At 42.3% G+C, this 25,578-nt stretch overlaps 1 protein-coding gene across 2 annotated transcripts in view; it reads right to left on the bottom strand.

Annotated features, from left to right (window-relative positions):
• Positions 1–25,578, bottom strand: part of ATP8B4 (ATPase phospholipid transporting 8B4 (putative)) — a 531,442-nt gene that overhangs the window by 424,706 nt on the left and 81,158 nt on the right. For both annotated transcript variants that reach the window (XM_077470822.1, XM_077470823.1), the window contains exon 4: positions 7,432–7,490. In XM_077470822.1, coding sequence (XP_077326948.1) covers positions 7,432–7,490 — 59 coding nt within the window. The remainder of the gene's footprint in view (positions 1–7,431; positions 7,491–25,578) is intronic.

Below are 25,578 nucleotides of genomic sequence, written 5' to 3'. Positions count from 1 at the left end.
CAACAATGCCACATCTTTGATACAGGATGCATTTACAATTGCTTCAATGATACATACACTATATTACCAAAAGTATTGGGACTGCCTTTACACGCACATGAACTTTAATGACATCCCAGTCTTAGTCCGTAGGGTTCAATATAGAGTTGGCTCATCCTCTGCAGCTATTACAGCTTCAACTCTTCTGGGAAGGCTGTCCACAAGGTTTAGGAGTGTGTCTATGGGAATGTTTGACCATTCTTCCAGAACCGTATTTGTGAGGTCAGGCACTGATGTAGACGAGAAGGCCTGGCTCGCAGTCTCAGCTCTAATTCATCCCAAAAGGTATTCTTTCGGTTTGAGGTCAGGACTGTGCATGCAGGTCAAGTTCCTCCACCCCAAACTCGCTCATCCATGTCTTATTATAGGTTTACCTATAGGTACTGTCAATATATCCTAAACGTGTACGGTTTAGGAGATATTTACTTGTGAATGGGGCGGTGACGTCACGGATGCGTGCACTCATGCCTATGCCCGTTCTTTCTCCGGCCTGGGCCATGGATAGCAACGACATAGCAGCGCAGCCAATCAGAAGGCCGGAGAATGCAAACCTGGAATGAAGCACGGATGAAGACGGAAGTCCTGTCAGCGATGACAGTTCAGCTCTGGAGGGCTTCATTTTAAGGCAAGTTTTACATAATGTGACACATTATAACTTTATCTTGCAGGTTTAAAAAAGAAAAAAAAAGCATGCCGGTTTACTATCGCTTTAATAAATTAACATCAGATAGACAGCAATGGATTTTTATGTCAACATCAAATTCTACTGGTCATGTTGTGTCTATCAAGGCTGTACTTCATGTAACAAAGATATTCATTGATCTACCCAACCCAATCTCTCCAGTGCATTTTGGTTGCTATCAATTTAGGGTAAAACAAATGGAACATTTTATTTGGACATTGTTGGCCATACACAAAGAGCTTTCAGGAGGAATAAAAGCAACAAGCAGGTATGCCATCTGAAAACAACATCGAGGACTGATAATGGACCTATGGGAAATAAAATCAATGCCATCTGCCTGCACATTATTCACGTAATGCTCATCACAGAACAGCGTATATGCGCTCAGCAAATACTAAAAACCAAAACTAATGAATATAATTGTTCAGGTTGTAACTTTTTAGCTAGTTCCCACTTAGCTCATACAAACTCTAGCGAAATATATTGTACACTGATAACCATATGCATTTAACTTTTTTGTGACCGGGGTCATCGATGTGTCCAAGCCAAATTTAGCATGGGTCTTTATGTACTGAATAGCTTCACTATATCTTTATTACTAATTTGTATACATACTTAGAACAATGTACACTGTGATATAGGCTGATCAATGCTTGCTTGTAAGCAAGTTTGTGATCATGAACCATACGGTCTTCTTCCTAATCACTGTATCATACAGGACTGTTGTCAGATACAATGCTGTCATAGAACTAGTGGTAAGAATGGGTGCTTGCTGCTAGTTTTACAATAGGACATTTACAATATACATTTATCCTCAGCAGATCATGCTGCAGAATATTATAAGGAATTATGGTGAAAATGGGTTAATCAACACATCTAGCAAAAGTGTATCCATTTGTGTACAGATTGGTTTGAGACCATGAAGGTAATTTGCTTTCTGGCAAGTCTGACAACAAAGGACAAACAGTCTATACCAGCCATTCTCAACAGGTGTGTTCTATGGAACCCCAGGGTTCCGCCAGAGGTTGCTAGGGGTTTTAGATGGGGCTCAGGAAAGTATTGGGGAGACTGAGGGGGGCTGCATCACACAGAAGGTTTTTTTATCTTAATGCATAGAATGCATTAAGATAAAAAAAACCTTCTACCTTTACAATCACTTTAAAAACATCTCCTGCTGGTGTTTATTACCTCCAATGGTTCATGGTACATATAACAACTTTCCTTGGGTATCAATTGGTTCTTGCATCATACTCTATGTTGTTATACTTATAGCATAAAAAAAGGGACAAATTGTGCTCTCTATATATTTCCATAGGAATGATGAAGTAGTATGAAGAGGTAAAAACAGTGCATCAAAGACTTGACACCTCACCACCCCATGTATTATGTAGCCTTTGGAGATTATAACCATCAGCGAGAGCACTATCTGGCCTCAGTCTAATAGCGGGGTCATAACAGGAGGTGAGTGACACGTGGTGTTTACACGCTTTGGTGATATTTGGGAAGGGGTTCTCACTATCATGGCAGACTGGTTATTGATGAGGTGGTGAGGTGTTCAGACCCACGGTCTTTGATGCATTGTTTTTATCTCTTTATGTGAGTGGATTTATGCTACTTCCTAGTTCCTATTGGAAATACAGTTAGAGACCTTGAGCTCCTCCACCTTGCGTTTGGGAATGTCACCTTGGAGATGTGTTTGCGGTCGTTATGTTGGAATATTGCCCTATGGCCTAGTCTCCGAAGGGAGGGGATCATGCTCTGCTTCAGTATATTCAGTATGGTGGCCACACAAAGTATTGACAGTTTGCACGCAATTTGGACATTTTCACTTAGGGGTGTACTCACTTTTGTTGCCAGCGGTTTAGACATTAATGGCTGTGTGTTGAGTTATTTTGAGGGGACAGCAAATTTACACTGCTATACAAGTTGTACACTCACTAATTTACATTGTAGCAAAGTGTCATTTCTTCAGAGTTGTCACATGAAAAGGTTTTATAAGAGATTTACAAAAATGGGAGGGGTGTACTCACTTTTGTGAAATATTGTATACAGAGAGAACTATTTGTCCTCTTTTTTATGCTTTACATTTAACAACATAGAATATGATGAGTGAACAAAGTGATACCTGAGGAAAGTCGTTATATGTACGGTGAGCCATCGTAGGTATTAAACACCAGCAGGAGATATTCTTAAATGCTATTTGACCTCAGTCTAATAGCAGGGTGATGTAAGGAGGTGAAGGGCCATTCTTGCTTGTGGTGTTTGCATACTTTGGGTGTCAATTAGGAAGAGGATCACACCACTATTGCACACTGGTCATTGTGAACACAGTTTTAGGACTTTTTTATGGACATTTGGTGAACTTTAAATGTTTGCTGCTCAGTGATTGCAGTATTCTAGTCTGCATCTCCCCAAGGTCATACATAAAAGTTGGCCTGTTAGGGGGTCCGGAGAACAGGAGTTGAGAACCACTGCTCTAGGGTTATAAGGTTGAGAAAGGTTGATCTATAATAAAAAGAAAAAAGTGTGGCCTATACAACAATGTGCATAATGTAGATCAACACGAGGTTAAGATTTTACAAGACTTTACAACACATTTCACAGAAATACTCTCTCTCCTATTATGTCCTGTATAGATGTTGTGCCTGTGAGTTGGACATTCTTGTAGCTAACACAAGCAAAATACTCAACAAAGTCAAAGCGTCTGTATGTTAATCAGTTAGCTTTTACTTATGCGGTTTAATTATTCTTTAAAAAATGCTTAAACCCCCCTGGCAGTGCTATAGTTTGCTCTGACCCATCATTTTCTATTTTGCTGGACAACTTCGCCTGCATGCAAATGTGGAGAAAATATGAGCAATGCCATGTGTAATGTAACCTCATTCTGCATCCAGAATACAATCACTTTGCTCTAGAGGTTTGTAAGGTAAAATGGCAAAAGACCAACGAATATTCTTTACAATCCAGAAAAAAATACAGGTCCAGATGTATGTAAATGTATCCAGACATGTATGAGAAGTTTAATGTCCTATTTAGGAGGTATTTCAATTTCTTTGGCTTCTCGTAAATCAGCAGACTATGAGATTTTCCCATCCTTGAGGAAATTGCAGAAACCCATTACCCACCGCAAACCTTCTCAATGACTTGCAATTTTTAGTGAAGTATATGTGAAATGAAATAATGGTTTCCTATTTTAAGCTGACACAAGAAATTTCCTAGAAGCTGCAAAACCTCTTTAGCCAATCAGCACCTCTGAATCTGTAATGATACCCTCCTGGGGCACGTGAAAAGCGCACTGTATAGCTTCAACCTCGGTATGTTATACAACGTCAACCAAATGTAAACTAATAACCACAGGGTCCAGGACTAAGCCTTCTTTCACATTGATTGCGGCTTTAAAATCGCGCAATTTCAAAGCTGCATCTCAGCGTGACCGAGTTTGGAAATCGCCAAAAGTAGTGCAGGAACTACTTTTTTAAATTGGTGTAGCACCATAAAGTCAGCGGTGCACCAATTTTAACAGTGTGATTGCCGGCAATAGGGTGCATGACAAGTCGCTCAATGTGAACAGGGCTTAAGGGATATCAGACATTTACAAAATTGGTGCATCCCTAGTTAAAATGAAGGCAGAACATACTTAGCAGTCAGTTTTAGAAAGAAACAAGAGACACGTAAACTGCCCCTGGTATTATGGATAAGCAGCCATGATAAACGTGGTCAGTTTACAGAGGGGGAGGGCAGCACCAGGCGGGATCAACCAGGTATTTTAGATTATAGAAAGGGACAAATTACACAGCATAAGCACTGTGCTGTTATTCATGCTTTCAAGGAACAGGATAATTTTGTTATTTTTTTTATTTTTTTAGGGTTATAACCACTTTAAGCTTTAATTAATATCTTCAAAAACAATATTAAAAAATATTCCATATATTAAGAAAATGAAAGTGTCATTAAACCCACATAATTAAAAACCATCAATAAATGCTGTGTTAAAACACTGATCATACTCACTCAGTCACTATGGGATTCGTTCTCTGTATGTTGAAAAAAAAAATGGTCTGGGGCTTAAAGCGGGAGTCCGCCGTTATTTTATTTTTTAAAAGCCAGCAGCTACAAATACTGCAGCTGCTGACTTTTACAATAATGACACTTACCCGCCCAGTGCGCCCGCGATGTCGGCACCCGAAGCCGATCTCTCGATCGTCTCTCGGGTGCTGCCGCCGCCATCTTGGGTATGGGAACCAGGAAGTGGAGCCTTTCGGCTTCATTTCCCGGTTCCCTACTGCGCATGCGCGAGTCGCGCTGCGCAATAAGGATGGTCCCCGCTGTCTCTGGGATCCGTGTGTTTCCCAGCAGGCAGCGGGGGACCTTCGGAAAGGGGTGTAGATTCTGCGGAAAGGGGCGTAGCTTCTGCAGAATTTACGCCGGAAGTGGGTGCAGATACCTGTACTGTACAGGTACCTGCACCCCCCTCCCCCCTGAAAGGTGCCAATTGTGGCGCCGGAGGGGGGAGGGTTCCAATGAGCGGAAGCTCCACTTTAGGGTGGACTTCCGCTTTAAGTGGGTAAAGTGATTGTAAAGCTTCGTTTTTTTTTTCTTGTTTTTTGTTTTTTTTAATAACAAACATGTTATACTTACCTGCTCTGTGCAAGGGTTTTGCCCAGAGCGGACCCGATTTTTCTGGGGTCGCCCAGGCCGCGCTTCTGGCTCCTCCTCTTCTTCAGTGCCCCAACGGAGAGCCACTTTCCATGGGGGCACTTGTGCGGGTGCACTCCCAAGTCCTGCGTCCATTGACGAAGAAAGTAAGACTCGGCCCCACCCTCCCACTCTCATGTCACTGGATTTGATTGATTTGACTGCTATCAATCTATCCAATGAAGATCCAAGACAGTGGCTAGAGCTGCTGTGCTCGTCCCTGTCGCTGGAATGATCGGGGCTCTGGGGGGCTGCTGCAGTACAAAAAGTTTTTTCACCTTAATGCATAGAAAGTGAAAAACTGTGAGGGTTTACAACTCCATTAAAACTGCCACCATTTGACTAAAATAATTGTTAAAATAAGTGCAGTGTCATCAACTGCATACAGGAGAGAGGGGGTAATGTATATTAAACAGTGTGTGTTTAGTATCGCTTTAAGAATATGCCACATGATTTACAAAACAAATCTTTGTATGTAAATAATTGGCCTGAATAAGATTTTTTTTTTTTACTGCCAAAAAAATACCAAAGTAATCTTTTCCCCTAATAAAAGCACGTCACACAGTACACAAACACTTGTTAGGCACACATTTAACCCTTTGATCGCACGTGATGTTTTACCCCTTCTCAGTCAACATCATTAGTACAGTGACAGTGCATATTTTTAGCACTGATCACTGTATTAGTGTCACTGGTTCCCAAAACATGGCAGGTGTGTCAGTTAGTGTCAAATAATATAATAAATAAGTAAAAATATACCATAGTTTGTAGACTCTATAACTTTTGTGCAAACCAATCAAACACTTATTGGGATTTTTAGTTACCAAAAATATGTAGCAGAATACATACTGGCCTAAATTTATGAATAAATTTGATTTTTGTTTTTTTTTTATTTAAAAAAAATTTTATTGGGTATGTTTTATAGCAGAAAGTCAAAAATAAGGTTTGTTTTTTTTTGTTTTGTTTTTTCAAAATTGTCGGTTTTTTTTTTATAGTGTAAAAAAAATTAAAAAAAACACAAAGGTGATCAAATACCACCAAAAGAAAGCTCTATTTATGGGGAAAAGAATGACAAACTTTCTTTAGGTACAGTGTCGCAATACAAAAAATGGCCTGGTCATGAAGGGGACACATTTTTTACCAGAGGTCAATTGATTAATATACATCAATGTTTCTCCACTCCAGTCCTCAAGTACGCCCAACAAGTTATGTTTTCATAATTTCCATTATTTTGCACAGGTGATTTGATCAGTTTCACAGCCTTAGTAAAATCCTGAAAACATGACCTGTTGGGGGTACTTGAGGACTGGAGTTGAGAAACATTGATGTACCCTAGACCCAGCACTATGAAGGCCCATACACACAAGATGAAAATCAAGCGAAAAATACTGCTTTCAAATTGATCGTACAATAATCGGATTGCTAGTACACAGCTTTCAAGAGCCGATCAGGACAGGTCGTGTGAGATTATCCAATGGAACAAGCACAAAAATGTTTCTTGTATGATGCCAGATCATACGATTTTTGTTTAATCAGTAAAGTTTTCATTTGAAAATACATAAAAAATACATAAAAAATACAACGCAGTACATTACATCGCTTCTGGATTTTTAATCTGTTGTACGGGAATTTTTGTAATTTAAGTAACCTCTTCATTTTAAATATGGAGACTAGCATGCAAAAAAAAAAAAAAAAAACAGATGATCATTTGTCTGATAATCTCACTTATACGAACTAATGTATATTGACTTTTTTGATTTGACGGCTAAATGTTGCGGCCATTGTTCATGTTAATCGCATTTTCAGAACAAAAAACAAAATAACACAAATTACCTGTCAGTTTTTACCACCCATTTGTCGTCTATGTAAACGAGGCCTAATGGACTTGAATCCAAGCACACCGAAAGGCCCCCCCCGGCTTTCAAGTCGTGTCGTTTTCGAACAGTGACTGAACATGGAATGTATTTCATTACATAATACTTTAGGCAAAATTATAACCAGTAAATAATACTCACTGCATAATTAAACTTTTCATTGTAGTCACGGTCGTTCGCTTTGACTCGACGTTCCTCCTCTAAAAAAGAAAAAACTTTATTAGACGTTGTCATTGAAGCTGTGAATAAACATAACTAATGGACGCACTGCACACCAACAATAGCTTCTCGGGGATATTAGGGTTGGAATGCGTTGGCATTTCAACTTTTATAACCTTATGCCAAGAGTTTGTACCTTGTGCACAATTATAAGCAGCTTTCACAGTGTGGATCCAATGTCTTTTAACTAATGTGGATTAACATGGGCTGAAAAATTACAGCTGGACAACATTCTAACATTACATAAAAGTCCCTTCTTTGGGCTTGATTTGGAAACTATGCCGCAGGCCTACAAATCAGCCACGGAACGTGTACTCCGCACCGAGTCGTTTGCTGTCAGGAAACATAAAAATGTAGGAAAAGATTCACATGTGTGCACTGAGACAGGTTCACTGGAGTAAGAAGACACTGTAAAGAAAGAAAAAATCTGTAACTGTACTTCTTCATTCCAGATTGGAAGCGCACTCTGTTTATGACTATAGGGATGAAAAACGGGACAATGCTGCAAGTTGAGCTCTGCATATGTTGTGTGTTTATTCCCTATTAATAATGTAAAGCCCAACTCCAAGCACAACAAAAAAATACCTCTGCGGTGGGGAGCCCCTGTACTGCAAGGGTTACCTACTCCTTAAAGCCCAACTCCACCCAACACTTAAAAATGATCCTTTGCGTCCCACTGCTAGGCTTAATTGTAGGGCTGTGGAAATTAAAAGATTAATTCCTTGATTAATCGATTCATTTTTTTGATCGATCAAAATTCTTTTGATCGGTACTTACCTCTCCGCTGGCTTCCGGGTCTTCGGGGAGTTCCGTCAGAGATCCGGTGACATCACGGACATTGACGGTACCGGACTCCTCCCCCTTTCCCCAAGTGCCTCCATCTGCTAACGAAGGGAAGGGGGGAGGAGTCCGGTGACATTGAAGTTCTGATTGAACGTAACACGTATGGGGGAGGAGCTACACATGACGCCACGCGCTGCTGCCCTACGGAACTAACACAATTGACGGCTTTACATGCTGTGTTTTTATCATCTTTATGCGAGTAGTTTGTGTTTGAACACAAAAATTTAATCTTATACTTAAGCGGTGAGCACTTAGCTCTTTTCTTTCTACCCATGACCTGGAGTCCTTGCTGAGATCTAAGGAGACGTGAGAGACGTTTACGGTCCGTGTTAACCCTTTTGATACCCGCTTGCATGACCACCTGTTTGCACAGGAGTCCATGCCATAAGGTAAGAGTGATTAGTTAGACCGGAGGTGGAGGGATTGTCACGCTACTGTGGAAAAAAAAATTACTTGCGTCAGTGCAACAGTTTGAATTTAAAACCTATTTGTGTGAACTGTGACGTTAAGTCATGGATTGTGGAAACAAATTAGTGTCGGATGATTGTATATAGTGTATACCACATTTACCACTGACTAATGCAGAGTTGCAATGCAAGGAGATCAGATAAAAGTAGTTGAATCTGTATGTGCATTATAATTAATCAAAATTAGTCGATTAATTGATTAAAAAAAATCAGTTAATCAAACACGAAAATTTGAATCAGTAACAGCCCTTCTTAATTGAACTCTCTTTGTAAGCTCTAATGAGCAGGGCCCTCCGATTCCTACTGTATTAAATTGTATTGTAATTGTACCGTCTGCCTTTAAAGCGGAGCTCCACCCAAAAGGAGAAGCTCTGCATGTTTGCCCCTCCCCCACTCCACTGTCACATTTGGTACTTTTTTTTGGAGGGGGGGTGAAGAGGGTACCTGGTTTATGACAGGTACCCGCTCCCACTTCGGGCTCCAAATTGCTATGACAAACCGAGCTGGAAGTTCAGCCCCCCCCATGCTCCGCAGTCTTCTGGGATACATCCCAGGTTCCAGAACACTACGTTACCATTCACAGGGCACAGAAACAGGCTGTGAAACCACAAAGCTTCACTTTCCATTTCCCTTACTAGAAATGCCAGCGCCTACGCCCGAAGCTGATTGAAATATCAGATAAGATGAGCACGTCGCTGGATCCCTGGGCAGGTAATTATATTAAGGCTCCATTCACACCTTGGTGTTCCGTTTTGCAGGCTTAATCACCGCGATTTGGAAACGCTGAAAATCGCAGGACACCCTTGTGATCCCCACTACTTTGAATGGCACCAAATCGCGGCACGATTGTTGCCCAATGAATCGCAGTAAAATTTTGATAAAAACATGCAAACAGAATCACGGGACGCCCCAAAAGAGTACAAGAACTGTTTGTTGGGTGATTTGGTGTCATTCAAAATACTGGGGATCGCAAAGGCGTCCCACGAATTGCAGCGTTTCTGAATCGCAGCGATTCTGCCCACAAAACCAAATGCCTAAAAGTCAGCAGCTACAATATTTTTTGGAAGGAACCTAGAGCTCCTCTTTTTTTTCCTCAAAGAACTTTACTGAACAGAGAATTAGGACAGTATAAATTTCAGAGATTGTACACCATACAAATAGGATATAAGTTGCCAATACAACAGAATACAGACAAGGCAGCAGAAGCCGTCCCCGCAGAGTAGCATAAAACAGAGTTTTGGTGAAACAAAAAATAACACCCACCAGTCCCCACAAGCATGGGTACAGTGCCTTGCGAAAGTATTCGGCCCCCTTGAACTTTTCAACCTTTTGCCACATTTCAGGCTTCAAACATAAAGATATAAAATTTTTATTTTTTGTGAAGAATCACCAACAAGTGGGACACAATTGTGAAGTGGAACGAAATCTATTGGATTTTTGAAACTTTTTTAGCAAATAAAAAACTGAAAAGTGGTGCGTGCAAAATTACTCGGCCCCTTTACTTTCAGTGCAGCAAACTCACTCCAGAAGTTCAGCGAGGATCTCTGAATGATCCAATGTTGTCCTAAATGACTGATGGTGATAAATAGAATCCACCTGTGTGTAATCAAGTCTCTGTATAAATGCACCTGCTATATATGTGAATGGGGAGCAGGTGTGTTAAATTTGGTGTAATCTCTCTCTCTCTCATACTGGTCACTGGAAGTTCAACATGGCACCTCATGGCAAAGAACTCTCTGAGGATCAGAAAAAAGAATTGTTGCTCTACATAAAGATGGCCTAGGCTATAAGAAGATTGCCAAGACCCTGAAACTGAGCTGCAGCACGGTTCCACTCAGAACAGGCCTTGCCATGGTCAACGAAAGAAGTTGAATGCATGTGCTCAGCGTCATATGCAAAGGTTGTCTTTGGGAAATAGATCTATGAGTGCTGCTAGCATTGCTGCAGAGGTTGAAGGGATGGGGGGTCAGCCTGTCAGTGCTCAGACCATACGGTTGCTCAGACCATACGCCGCACACTGCATGAAATTGGTCTGCATGGCTGTCGTCCCAGAAGGAAGCCTCTTCTAAAGATGACAAAAAGGTACGGGACTGTCACTGTGTCAGAGACTGTGGCATGGCGGTCCCATCTCTATATGAAATGTACAAAAAGAAACCCCCTTAATGGGACTTTAATGGACCACCAATACCACCAAGATTAAAGATAAAAGTTATATTTTAATTCATTTTACAAAGAATATACAAAGAACACCAGACACAAAGTATCTCCAATAAAATACATTCAAACAAACATATATAGAAAAAACATCTATACAGAAAACCACAAATCCTCTCATTAATGTCCCAAGCCCGACGCGTTTCCAGTCTCTGCTATTACAGAACCTTCATCAGGGGTAGAGAGCAGAAAATAACAATATTGTGGCAATTCTTATTAGGAGTGCTCCTCCATAAATGTAGGGCAGGACCACAAAATAACGCCTAGGGTGTATGGCCACACTTTTACAGATGTTACAATGGAATGGTCACACCCGGTACAAACCTTTTACAATATTTCCAAATGGGGATTATGTCGTATACATTACTTCCCCAAAAGCAGGCAATCAATGGGGTTTGTTATAATCAACACCCCCTTAACGACATGTTAGTGGGCCCCAACAAGGGGTGTCCCAGAGAGGTATGTCACACCATCAGCTCAAGCAATAGAGTGTCGGGCATACTCTTGGTTGTTTCCGGTATCCATACCCTTAGGCTCTCTGGGACACCCCTTGATGAGGCCCACTAACATGTCGTTAAGGGGATATTGTGCCAATGTCATCATCAGCGCATGCGCTGTTAAGAAACAGACCACCGTGCCGTTTCTTCACCCAGCATGTGCCATGGCTGACGGCTCCAGCACGCATGCGCAGGAGTGACGTGACGCAGCTCTGGCCAGTGACAGAGCCAGAGTCCGCAGCCCCAGAAGGAAGAGGGGCGAAGATGGACGCAGCCTGCACAGGGGACAACTTCCTTTGCAGGTAAGTGTCATATAATGCATACTAGCCCGTTATGCTTTTAATTTTCAGGCCTTGCAGGGAGCAAAAGAGGAAGTAAAACCCATAGGGGTTTACTTCCTCTTTAAGTCTAGGGGTCCTTGAATAAAGTGTAATACTTACCTTAAAACTTTCTCCAGCAGTGCGACCAGCTTTCACTCTAAGGTAGGCCATAGAGCGTTTTTCTTTCCTGCAACCATGAGTTGCAGGATAGAAAATCACTTGATTTTCCCATCAACACAGACAGCGTTGATGGGGGAATCCCTCCTGTGGAGCCACTGCCTGCTCCCAGCAGGGGGTGAATAAGCCGTCCCTGCCAGGAGAACACACTGATTATTGCTAGCAGCTATAACAGCCTCTAGCAATAATTGCATGTAAAATCTGACAGACTGGTTGTACCCAAGTTGGTTGATCGATCAACTCTGGTACATTCAGCCTGCCCATACGTGGTTTGAATCTTGGCTGGTTCAGCAAGATTCAAACCTTCTATGGCAGAGTTACAGAGGAAGTAAACTCCCTCTGCAGACATTTACCTATAGGTAGGCCTAGCATAAGGTATACCTATAGGTAGTGAAAATAGGTCCTAAATGTGTACCGTTTAGGAGATATTTAGTATACATGCAGCCAGTGACATCACTGGCAGATGCGCTCTAAAGGAACGGGCATGGGTGCCGTTCCTTCCGAGCCCTGTGCCGTGAACAGCAGGAGTGACGTCATTGTGGCTCTGGCCAATCACAGCACTGGAGCCCGCAAACCTGGAAGAAACTCCGGGTAACATGTCAGCCGTCTCAGCGATGTACGGGCGCCGCTGAGAGAGCTTAGTTCTAAGGTAAGTATCTCATAATGAGCTAGTATGCGATGCACACTAGCTCATTTTGCCTTTGTCTAACAGTTTTTTTTTTTTAACAGGGTGGCTCCCGACTATGGTTGGACTCCTGCCTCATGGGTTAATAGCCCTGCATTGTACATTATGAAAGTGAGGGTCAACCCATAGGCCGGAACTTCAGGGCGATAAGGAGAGCTCTGGAGCCTATGGAATGAAGAGTCTGGGTAAGTAATAAAGCCGGTTTCTTGATCCCCTAGATATAATGAGCATTGCAAAGGGTATATATTGTCCAATTACTGGAGTTGAGCTTTAAACATTTCATAATGCTGCCTACATACCAGAATAGCATGTGGAGAAAACCATTTTGGTGAAATCTGCTTTTCTAAACGGAGTTCATTGGTTACCGCCAGGATTACATGAAAGGAAAATACTGTAGGGGTATATATCTAAAGCAGCAAATGAAACACTTACTGCAAGTGACTCAATTACTGAAAAATGTAATTACATGCACTAAATATTATAGACTTATCACTTGTCAGTGGGCAAATGTACAAAATCAGCACAGGATCAAATACTTTTATCTCTCACTGTAGTACAGCTTCAATGAATGGAGGTGTGGGGTGGAAAGGGCAGGCATAGTCAACAATTTTGGCGTTGGCCTGTGATAGGTTGAGCCATTAGTATTAACCCTCGCACTACTGGAAGGTCACATCTGCAGGTGTATTTGAGGGGGTGGGGGCAGCCACCAGCACAAGGGGCACTCATCATTCACGTCAGTATGGTTTCTGGTACAGAATAAAAAAAAAAAAACATATCACTAAACTTCAGCTTTAATATGTCTCTGAATTCAAACAGAAATCTTAAAGCCCGTTTATCACGAAAAATCTAAAATCCTAATTACTCTCTTACATAAGACGCAAGGGGTGGAAGTGGTTACAAAAAAAAAAAAAATGAATGCATGGAACATCATTCTGGCATATCCAGTAATTGCTGCTATTATCTGAAAACACGTGTCCTCATTTAATACAAAGGTAAGAAAAGTTTCCTTCCTAAAGAAACTGCATTTTATCATCATGTAGGAAAAGATAGTACTCTAATGCCGCGTACACGCGAGCGGATTTTCTGTCGGAAAAATCTCGGATGGTTTTTCCAACGGAATTTCGCTCAAGCTTGGCGTACTTTGGATTATAGTTTCAGCCACTTCTTACAGGCAGCAGTGACGTCACTAAGCCACACCAATGCCTCCTGGGAAAGAAAAGTACTCCAAATCCAATCGAAAAGGCTCAGTGATATCATTGGCACCTATGGGAAGCCGCCACAAAGCCAGCGTGCAAGATACATATTTAGTAAATTTTTAATTCTAACACCTTAGGTTTTTTATTTAGTGTTTTTTTCATGAAATGTCAACTGTAAAGAAAACCTACCAGTGCCATTAAGATACTATAGACCAGCCTGTCTCAACTGGGGTTGCGCAGCACCCTGTTGTGCCGCCTGAGATCGTCAGTGGTGCCACGGCATCTTGGTAGATAAAGGCTGTCAGATGACATGTACATGTGTCTATGTATGTATGTTACGTTTAATCCTGACCCCCTATTTATGTACAATCAGAACAGCTTTTAGGACTTGTTCGTAATAGCAACAAGTACTGCCGCTCCTCTGAAAAACAATCCATGCTCAGGTCGCTTTTCTGAGGCATTTGACAGGAGGCGAAGAGGCAATTGGTCACCTCCTCACCACCAGTTTTAACCCCCTAAATGCAGCATCACCAAACCACAATTGCATGCAATGCACAAAGTTGCGTGTCATTTTCAGCACAGTCCCATTCACCTGGGGGTATACCTCCAGCAGTGGCCACAGCATATATACACCCACAGTTGCTGCCTCTGTAGCTAAAGGGAGAGAAAATTGGGGTGGTAAAAATAACTCAACTATATGGTTCTACCGCCCCCCAACCTAACATATGAATGAGCCCTTGGTTCATACCTGTGCTGCTGTGTGTAGGTAGGTGCTTGTCCTACCCGTATAAAAACACAGGGAAAGAAGTCCCTGACCCTTCTTTTTTTTTTTTTTTCAGTCTTAGACTGTGGTGCCTCAAGACTAAAAATACTTTTCAAGGGCACCACGAGTGGAAAAAGGTTGAGAAACACTGCTATAGACCTACAAGCCTGATTTGACTATACAATGCTGTCTTTTGGCCCATCATTGTTCATTAATAGGAATGCTTGGCCAGTGCAGGACAAATCATTAGGTTCACTTGTCCCTGCAGCAGCTTATACTTGCTATTCACATCAAACCCCCCACTGCTTAGTTTGCTACGAGGAGCAAAATTAATTAGCCAGTGTTTTCAGGCACAGGGTAGTATGTTACCCACTGACCTTCCACTAACTGTGCAGGTGCATTGAAGTGGCTGCTCAGACATCAGCACCTTCATATGTGGATAGGGAGAGAACTCTTAGTCCTATGTAGGCTCCAGCAAGATTCACCTTAGAGCAGGCATGTCCAAAGTCTGGCCCGTGGGCCAATCGCGGTACACGTTCCGGTTTTAAATGGCCCCTCTGGTTATTTGGACATATATATCTTTTGAAGCCCCCAACAATCTCCCAGCGACGGGGCCACAAAAGAGATATATATGTCCAGATGCCTTGAAGTTGACAGGAAGGAGGCAGGACGACTGTTCTGTCCATTAAAGGATGCAGGACTTTCTATTAAAGAGGCTGCTGAGAAAACAGGCTTTTCTACTGTATCTAATATTTTGGCACTCGCCCCGCCCCCTCCCTGTCCCCTCCGAGGCTGCAGATGGATGGGCATCAGTCAGGCTGCAGTGATTGCAATGGTGAGACTGCATTCCTGGCAACGATGGGGGGCTGCATTCCTGACAACGATGGGGGGCTGCATTCCTGACAACGATGGGGGGCAGCATTCCTGACAACGATGGGGGGCCGCATTCCTGACACCGATGGGGGGGCCGCATTCCTGGCAACGATGGGTTTCTGCATTCCTGGCAACGATGGGTTTCTGCATTCCTGGCAACAATGGGTTTCTGCATTACTGGCAACGATGGGTTTCTGCATTCCTGGCAACGAAGGGGCTGCATTCCTGGCAATGATGGGGCTGCATTACTGACAATGATGGGTACTGCATTCCTGGCCATACTGGGTGCTGCACTGATGGCAATGGTGGTGCTGCATTCAGGGCAATGGTGGGGCTGCAGATGGGCACTGCCCCTTATTTTGCTTCATATTTCTTTATTTAAAATTTTATTTTTTTCCTGAAGCTTCCCTCCTAAAGTGAAGGAGCGTGTTATATGCCAATAAATACGGTATATCCATATAACATGCCCAAGATCATCTCTTTACTCACACACGGCCACAAAGCCAAGAGAATTCTTGTTGGGCAATGTATTAGTGCTCGAACAAACACACTTAGGCCGAATTTTAATGGTTCAAAGAATGTCAGGGAAAATGGCCGGCCTTCACACATGTTCACTTCATCAAATCTGGCCCTCTTTGAAAAAAGTTTGGACATCCCTGTCCTTAGAGCTTAGGGCTGCTTCTCCTTATAGCCGTTGGAGAACACGGCTTTCCCTGTAGAGTAAAAACCTTGCTTTACTCTGCAAGCCCAAAGCACAGGTTCACTTTAAAGTATATTTCCATGTTTGCAGTCAAATGTTAGAAAATCTCTCCTTTTTGCAGAACAAAGCCTCATGGCAGACTGCAAGCATTTCAGTCGGTCAGTCCCAAGGACAAACTAAAGCCTAGTACACATTATTAGAAAATTGGATGAACACATCTGCATTTGGAACAATCGGTCCATTTTCTATTTGTTAGTATATTGCTTTCGAGAGACGATGTCAACTGCTCAGAAGAAAATTTCTGAAAGGTCATGTTGGAAAGTTTTTCTCTTTAATTACCAGAACGAACGATTTTCATTTAATTAGTACTTTAATTAGAAGTTATTCTTAAAAAAAAAAAAATTACTGAGCAAGACCAGGCATGATCAGAAACAAAGTACAACCCTGAAGAAGATGGCAGAGAAAAACATATTTTTGTAAACACAAAATAAATATCAATATACAAAAGAATAAAAGGTTTTTCAAGGAGATATCAATTGAAATTTCTATGATAGTGATAAGTGAATAGCAGTAATAAGTTTACCACTATACAGATTATCTATTGGACTACAAATAAAGGGTTAAGATTAATAGTTTTTTTAATAATAATCTGTGCATGTTACAACTACTTCAGCTCCAGAAGGTTTTATCCCCATCATGACCAGGCCATTTCTTTCTATTCAGCACTGCGCTACTTTAACCACTTCAGCCCCGGAAGATTTGGCTGCTCAATGACGAGGTAATTTTTTGCGATACGGCATTGCAACTCTTTGATTGCGCGGTCGTGCGGCGCTATAACCAAACAAAAATTACGTCCTTTTTTTCCCCACAAATAGAGCTTTCTTTTGGTGGTATTTGATAACCTCTGCAATTTTTATTTCTTTGCAGTATAAACAAAAGAAGAGCGACAATTTAAAAAGAAAAACAAAAATCTCTTACTTTTTGCTTTAATAAATATCCCAATTAAAAAAAAAAAAGTGTTTTTCCTCAGTTTAGGCTGATATGTATTCTTCTACATATTTATGTAACTTTTGATACATTTTTGAGTATACAGCGATCAGTGCTATAAAAATGCACTGATTACTGTATGTCACTGGCAGGGAAGGGGTTAACTGTGTTCCCTCAGGGTGTTCTAACTGCAGAGTGGATGGGACTGACTAGGGGGAAGAGATAGATTGTTGTTCATACATAGTATGAACACACGATCTCTCTCCTCCCCCCCTGAGAGAACCAGGATTTGTGTGTTTACACACACAGATCCCGGTTCTCACTCTGTCACGACTTATCGCAGGTGTCCGACTGTCATAGCGCCTGCAGGGCACTCGCATCGGCTGCGGAGCACACTCACGCCTTCTACAGCATCTTAAAGGGCCGATGTATAGTTATGGCAGCTTGCCCAGGGGAGCCATTCTGACGCAGTATAACTGCGGTGGCCGGTCGGGAACCAGTTAACTGGTAACTGCGTGGTCATGCAACGCTGTACCCAACCAAAATTTATATAATTTTTTTCATACAAAGAGAGATTTAATTTGGTATTTGATCCCCACTGGGTTTTTCTTTTATTGTAATGTAAACGAAAAAAAGATTGAAAAGTTGGAAGAAAAAAAAAACTATATTTTTTACTTTCTGCTATAAAACTCCCATTGAAATAAAAAAAATGTATTCAGCTACATGTCTTTGAAAAAAAAAATCCCAATAAGTGTATATTGATTGGTTTACATGAAAGTTATAGCATCTACAAACTATGGTATATACACTGGAATTTGCATTTATTTATTTTTTATACTAGCAATGGCGGTAATTAGCCATTTATAATGGGACTGCGGTAGTGTGGCCACTGATATTAATACAGTGATCAGTGATAATACTATACACTGTCACTGCACTAATGACACTGGCTAGGAAGGGGTTAACATCTAGGGTGATTGGGTGGTTAAATGTGTGCCTAACAATGTGTAATGTGTGTACAGTGTGTGGCTTTACTAATTGATCTCTAAGTTTCTCATTCCTGCTTTGCAAGGATCATTCCCTGTGTATAGAGCTCTGTGTTGAATGTCAACACAGAGCTCTGGGCTGTTAATGTACACAGCCAATCAGCAGGTCCTGGCAATGAATCATTGGCTGGGACTTTCAGACAGGCATCCCGCTATATACAATCACCGCGGGTACCGATGGGGAGGCTCACGTGCGTGCGCCCTAAACCCTGAAGTAGGCAGCGGCGTAAGGGTGCATCGATTTGCCTACAGCAGCCGCCTGTCAGCAGTGAATTGCGGTCAGGCGGTCATTAATTGGTTAAAGTGATATTAAAGTGATTGGTTAAAGTGATATTAAGGGCAGCTTTTTTTTATTTTATTTTTTTAATACCAAACATGACACACTTACCTGCTCTGTGTAATGGTTTTGCACAAACCAGCCTCGCGCCTCCTCTTCCTGGGTCCACCGCCAGTGCTCCTGTCCCCTCCCTCCTGTCAAGTGCCCCCATAGCAAGCAGCTTGTTATGCTTAAGATGGGGCTCATTTAAATATAATGGGGGGGGGGGGGGGGGGCTGAAAGTAATGCTGCACACAGAATGAAGATAAAAAATCTTGAGCCTTTACAACCACTTTAAGATCCCCTCATTAACATACAATGCAGGTGGCCAGCTTCTAAATCTTGAATCCTTTGTTAAAGTGGAACTTCTGCTCATCAGAACCTTCCCCCCCTCCGGTGCCATAGGTGGCACTTTTCAGGGGGGAGGGGGGTGCAGATACCTGTCTAAGACAGGTATTTGCACCCACTTCCGGGCATAGACTCCCACGGGACTCTATGCCTCTTCCTATCCCGGCACGCTGTCTGCTGGGACACACACCGGTCCCAGAGACAACGCGGACCATTCCCATTGCGCGGCGAGGCTCATGCATGCGCAGTAGGGAACTGGGAAGTGTACTACTACATGATAATGAGACTTGCCAGCATTTTTTCAGCATTTCCCCATGTACAAAGTGGGTGTAATTGTTTTTTTAACTATACGATTTTAATGAACAGAATTATGCTATTTAGATCTCCTCTGCTATCTTCTCCATGTACGTTAATAAGTAAAAACTAACACGGCATGGCATACCATTGTGGGATGTAATCGCCAAGGGCGACCACAAGCTCCAGCATAACCAGGACCATCACAAAGTGCTTATAACTCTTATAAAATAGTAGTCCATATCAGTCGGTGAGTGAGTGGGGACACTGGAGAGAGATCTGCACATAATTTAAAGAGACAGCACTCGGCACTGTTAAAGACTGCACGATCGATTGTCACAATTTGAATGCATGAAGAAGCACAAGGATATGGACTAATTCATATGTCCCGGGTTTTGATTCAATTTATTTTAAATGGTTTATTGTATAATTAGCTTACTTTTCACAATTGTATCTAATCTATGTTGGTACTTGTATGACATTTAAGAGACCAGGCAGCTCTTAAACTAGTATATCTAATAGAACAGACAGTGTTAATTAGAAGAGCTTTTTTTAATTTATTTTTTATTAAATTATGCTATGTGAATGGGTACATGTAACAAATATGTATAATGCCGCGTACACACGATTGGAATTCTTGTCGGATAAACCTCTGATGGTTTACCCGACGGAATTCCGCCGGAATTCGGCTCAAGCTGTCTTGCCTACACACGGTCACATCAAATTCCGATCATTTATAACGCGGTGACGTACAACATGTACGACGTGACTAGAAAAAGGAAGTTCAATAGCCAGTAGCCAATAGATTCTGTCTCATAGTTGAATCTGAGTATGCGTGATTTTTGGCGTGTCGGAATTGCATACACACGATCGGAATTACCGATAGAAAGTTTTTCCGTCGGGAAAATTGAGAACATGCTATCAATTTTTGGCTGGCAGAAATTCGGACAGCTAAATTCCGATGGAGCATACACACGGTCGCATTTTCCGATGAAAAGCTCTCATGGGTCTTGTTTTGGCCGGAATTCCGATCGCGTGTACGCGGCATAAAAGTAGATATTATCCAAGGCTCAATTCTTTAAGAATAACACTTGTAGTATTTAACCCAACAATAATTTTCAGCATTCTTGGCCAGGAAACTGGAACTTTTATGATCCCACTGCTGTTGACAATTATGATTATAGCTTATGGACTTGTTAAGAATTATAATTATAGGTTATGGACTTTAGCATTTTGTGCTCCCTGGAGCAAATTTCATTTTCTGCATTTCAAAATTGCCACAAAATCTTTTCATTTGTTTTGTAGACTCCTAAATGGTCCTTGTTCATTGTTGAGGTTATTCCTGAGACACTGTACAGTTTAATTTATACTTTGGTTGATGGAAAAGTTTGGGATTTAAAAAAAAAAAAAACATATATGCTTAGCTCGATGTTACAGCATCAGTAATGCTGCTGTCATGCCACATCAGAGAACTGAGCGATCACACCAAATGACTGCTGATCACTCAGTTCTCGATCTGCTGCAAGTTGAGAGTAATGACTATCAGTCACTGCTCCCCGCTCTGCCCTTCCAGTGCTCATTGGATCTATCAGCTGCACACTAGAAGGTGGCAAAAGCTGTCAATCCGGCAGCTTGGTGGATCCCAATAATATTGTCATTGGTTTGGCCCCATCAGCCCATAGTGGTCAATAACCCGTTATCAGCTGACTCAGGGTCACAGGAGCACAAAAGTAATTTACTCGTGTGGCCCACAAGAGAAGTATGGCTTTTTTCAACTCTACATTCATTAAAATGTATGTCCAGTCAAAACGTATTTTTCCTAATTCAAAACTCTGTTGGGTTTTAGGCCTCATGTGCACACAGCGTTTAGCTCCAATGCACGAGGCTATGGAGTTTAGGTGCAAACTGAAGGCATCAGGCCCAATGGCTGCAGCTGGTTGGGAGTCTGCATTTAGAGAGCTTTCACACTGCCATGCCCATAGCGTCGGCAGTAAAACGCCGCTATTTTTAGCGGCGTTTTATCATTGGATTTGAAGCACATTTTACCCACCGCTAGCGGCCGAGAAAGGGTTAAATCCGCCCACAATACACCGCAATATTGGCGTTTTGGCGGCGGTATTGCAGCGCTGCCCCATTAATTTCAATGGGGAGCAGCGGTGGAGGAGTGGTAAACACACCGCTCCTTCACCGCTCCAAAGAAGCTGCTGGCAGGACTTTTCCTGATGTCCTGCCAGTGCACCGCTCCAGTGTGAAAGCCCTCGGCTTTCACACTGGAGACAATGGTGCAGCAGTTTGAGGGCGGATTGCAGGCGCTATTTCTAACGCTATAGCACCTGCAAAACTCCCCTGGTGTGAAAGGGGTCTTAAGGCATTTGTCCCTGGGTGCATATTGCCCTAAAAACTTTACTAGTGCTCAGTGAACTGTCCAGCTGTAGCAGCCTTCAGCCCTTCACATAGGGTGCACACACACTGGGACTGGTTAAACCAAACCGTGACAATGTTAAATTGTTCTCCCTCCCCAATTCCCCACTAGTCTACATTTACACTGAGCTATAAGTAAGTGTTTTAGGGCATGCTGACAGTGATCTTTGAAGCCTTCTGTGCTCAAGCATGGTTTGTACTCCCACTAAAGTGAACCATTTAGGACCACAACTGAACTGTGCCTGAGACTACCTTTTCCAAGGGGCTCCCCGGGAACACTTAACTCTTCCCAGGTAAGGTTTGGAGTACTTACACTCAAACCGGACCAAGAGGGTGAACCATGCCTGGGCACGGTTAAAACTACCAGTGTGAATACACACTTAGGCTAGGTTCACCCCCAATCACTGAGGTGCAGTGTATCAAAGCCTGCACTTTTTTCACATATTACCATGCAACGCATCAGGCTATTCAAAATAATGGGCTGCCATGCATCTCTGTGGCCCAGAAATCAGACCTGCACCGTGATGGCCGGTGCTACTCATTACAGTAATGTACACTTCTTCCCATCATCATCTGAGGCGGTAGACGCACAGTCTATGAACTGCATCCAGAAAAAGCTCCTCCTACCATTTATACATTGCTATTTTTTCTCCTCTGATATATTATAAAGATGGTTGGTCATGTAGGCGACCATCAAAACCGATAACTGGATGCAATATGAACCTGATGGGTTTGAGCAAATAGAGATAAAATCATTGTAACTAATATCTTGTGTTTCGTGGAAATACACTAATAAGCTTGGTACATTTTAACAGTACATTATCAGTCTGATTAATCTGATACCATTCAATTCCTGGTACAGGATTTGATTTTTGATGTTTACAATGTTGGTGACTAACAATCATATTTAATGATACAATCTACACATATCATAGCTACACTGCAAATACACAACCCAAAATGTAAATAGCTTCTCTTCATCCAGAACAGAGGCATAGGAATGCCCCCAAAAATACAGTTTCAGTTTTTACTTTGAAATCAGGTTGACATTTGAGTATTTTCAGTTAACAAAATGCTCAATGGATTTCTTTAAAAGCGAAATCGATGAAGAAATATTAACCACTTCGCGCTGGACATGCTGGGACAGCCTCCACTTTCCAGGGTTATATCTGAATGATGCCTGCGGCTACAGACATCATTCAGATATCAGTATTTTCAACCGGCGATTCCCTGCACCATAAGAATGATCATAGCGGCTGTTCCACCGCTTGATCGTTCTTCACGGCGGCGGGAGGGTGATTCTACCGACTCACCGCTTCTAACGGTGAGTCGGACCAAGGATCTGCCGGCCCCCGGTGGTCGCCGGAGTCTCTATGATCGTTCGGTGGCCGGGTGCGATGTTAGGACGTCATGCCCGGCCTCTGCATTCAAATAACGGCGCCGCTTCGGCTGGGAAGCTAGGATCGTTTTTTTTGTTTTTTTTATTTTAGGCTTCCCAGCCTAGAAGTGAGATGTGGGGTCTTATTGACCCCCTATCTCACTGTAAATAGGTCCGTCCGATCATGCCATATTCCTATTACAAGGGATGTTTACATTCCTTGTAATAGGAATAAAAGTAATCAAATTTTTATTTATTTTTTAAAGTGTCAAACAAAAAAAAATAAAAGTAAAATTAACAATAAAAAAAAAAAAATTTAAAGCGCACCTGTCCCCGTGAGCTTGTACGCAGAAGCGAACGCATACGTAAGTCCCACCTACATATGAAAACAGTGTGCAAACCACACATGTGAGGTATCGCCACGAACGTTAGAGCGAGAGCAATAATTCTAGCCCTAGACCCCCTCTGTAACACAAAACATATAACCAGTAAAAAAAATGTAAGCATCGCCTATGGGGATTTTTAAATACCAAATTTTGGCGCCATTCCACTAGCACGTGCAATTTTGAAGTGTGACATGTTGGTTATCTATTTACTTGGCGTATCTTCATCTTTCACATAATGCAAAAAAATTGGGCTAACTTTACAGTTTTTTTTTTTTAAAAGCATGAAAAAAACATGTTCAAAAAATTGCTGCGCAAATACTGTGTGAGATAAAAAGTTGCAACAGCCGCCATTGTATTCTCTAGGGCAGTGATGGCGAACCTTGGCACCCCAGATGTTTTGGAACTACATTTCCCATGATGCTCATGCACTCTGCAGTGTAGTGGAGCATCATGGGAAATGTAGTTTCAAAACATCAGGAGTGCCAAGGTTCGCCATCACTGCTCTAGGGTCTTTGCTAAAAAAAAACATATATAATGTTTGGGGGTTCTATGTAATTTTCTAGTAAAAAAGAATTTTACATGTAGGAGAAAAATTTCAGAATTGGCCTGGGCGCGAAGTGGTTAAAAATTTGGCACCTTTCAGCGGGACCTGGGCCGTGAATTCTCACCACTTCACACAAACCGTATTATCACCCTAGCCCTTAAATCTTCTCTTTGTACCAAGATGCAGGAAACCAACTTTAAAATCCTTACCCGTTGGTACCCAACGCCTTCCAGGCTGAGCAAGTGCTACCCTTCATCTTCAGATCGGTGCTGGCGCTGTGGGGAGGAGAAGGGTACTCTGCTCCACGTGTTCTGGTCCTGCTCCAGACTGCGTTCATTCTGGATGGAGGTCCGCCGTATATCCCAGCAGTTCGCGGCCTACCCCATCCCGGATGATGCCGCTTTCTTTTTGCATCTATCAGTGGTCCCCCTCAAAAAATATAGGAAATCCCTTATGTGTCACCTTCTCAATGCAGCTAAGGCTTGTATTCCCCTATGCTGGAAGCGCAGTGCCCCACCAACAGTGGCGCATTGGTTGCGGAAGGTGGAGGACATACGGAAGTTGGAAGACCTTATCCTTACTGCACAGCACAAACAAGAGACATATAAAAAAACATGGGATGGCTGGTGCTTGTTTATCTTCTCCGGGGAAGGCCAGGCCCTGCTAAAGTCGTGATCCTCCCTTGGTTCTATTTACGTTACGGATGATCCGATCCACCGCCGTGTCTATCGGTCTATTCTTTGTTCTTTTCTGTCCCTTATCTCTTTCCCCCTCCCCCACCTCCTCCTCTTCACCCCTCACTTCTGTCCTCCTATTTCTATCCCTCTCCATCTCCGGTAACTCTGAGTTTCCTCCCTGTGGTTAGTCGGAGGAGGCTCGGATATTGTACCCCACTCTTGTACCGTTCCACGGAGTTCGCAGGTTCACTGTCCTTACCTGCTGCAAAAGCAACGATCTCCTATGTACTCTATTGTTTTAATGTATCTGGTTCGCTGCATTGTTTGAGTGACTGTACGCTCTTGATACCACATTGCTTTTTGTACTGAGAACTCTACTCGTTTTTTGTCTTTTTACTGCCTGTATTGTGGGGTATTCCCTTCCGGAGTTAACTTAATAAAATTTATATTTGAAAAAAAAAAATTTGGCACCTTTCACACTGGCTTTCTGATTCGTCTTTTTTGGTTTTTCAGACCGATCTGATCGGAAGCTCCATGAAACTTTATGGGCAGGTGGATAAGTCTGCTGATAACCTGCCATGTCCATCCAGATCCAGAAGAAAAAAAAATTGTTGGACTGCATCCTTTTCTGTTTTTCCAGGCCTCATTACAAATCATTACAAATTGGATGTAGCCTTACGTAAACAGGCACAAGTCCATTTACATCAGGCCATCCATAGAGCCATCATGGGTCAGCCACAGTCCAACTCAAACTTGTAAATAAAGCCAAGCAAATGTGAATATGTTTTATTCCTGGCTTGCACCAATAGGCCTTTTGTCCATGTAAGTTCCTACTTCCAGAGGAAAGTGAATGGAGTGCCTTTACCAGCATATGTACATTACCATGCCCAACACCTCACCAAATATTCTTTCCAGTGGAACCAAATACAGACCTGCC

Source organism: Lithobates pipiens, unplaced genomic scaffold, assembly GCF_037356315.1.
Source record: "Lithobates pipiens isolate NorthernLeopardFrog02 unplaced genomic scaffold, aLitPip1_a1.2 Scaffold_8, whole genome shotgun sequence".
NCBI classification, from domain to species: domain Eukaryota; kingdom Metazoa; phylum Chordata; class Amphibia; order Anura; family Ranidae; genus Lithobates; species Lithobates pipiens.
The sequence above is the reverse complement of the archived record's forward strand: the minus strand, read 5'-3'. Positions and strand labels throughout refer to the sequence as shown.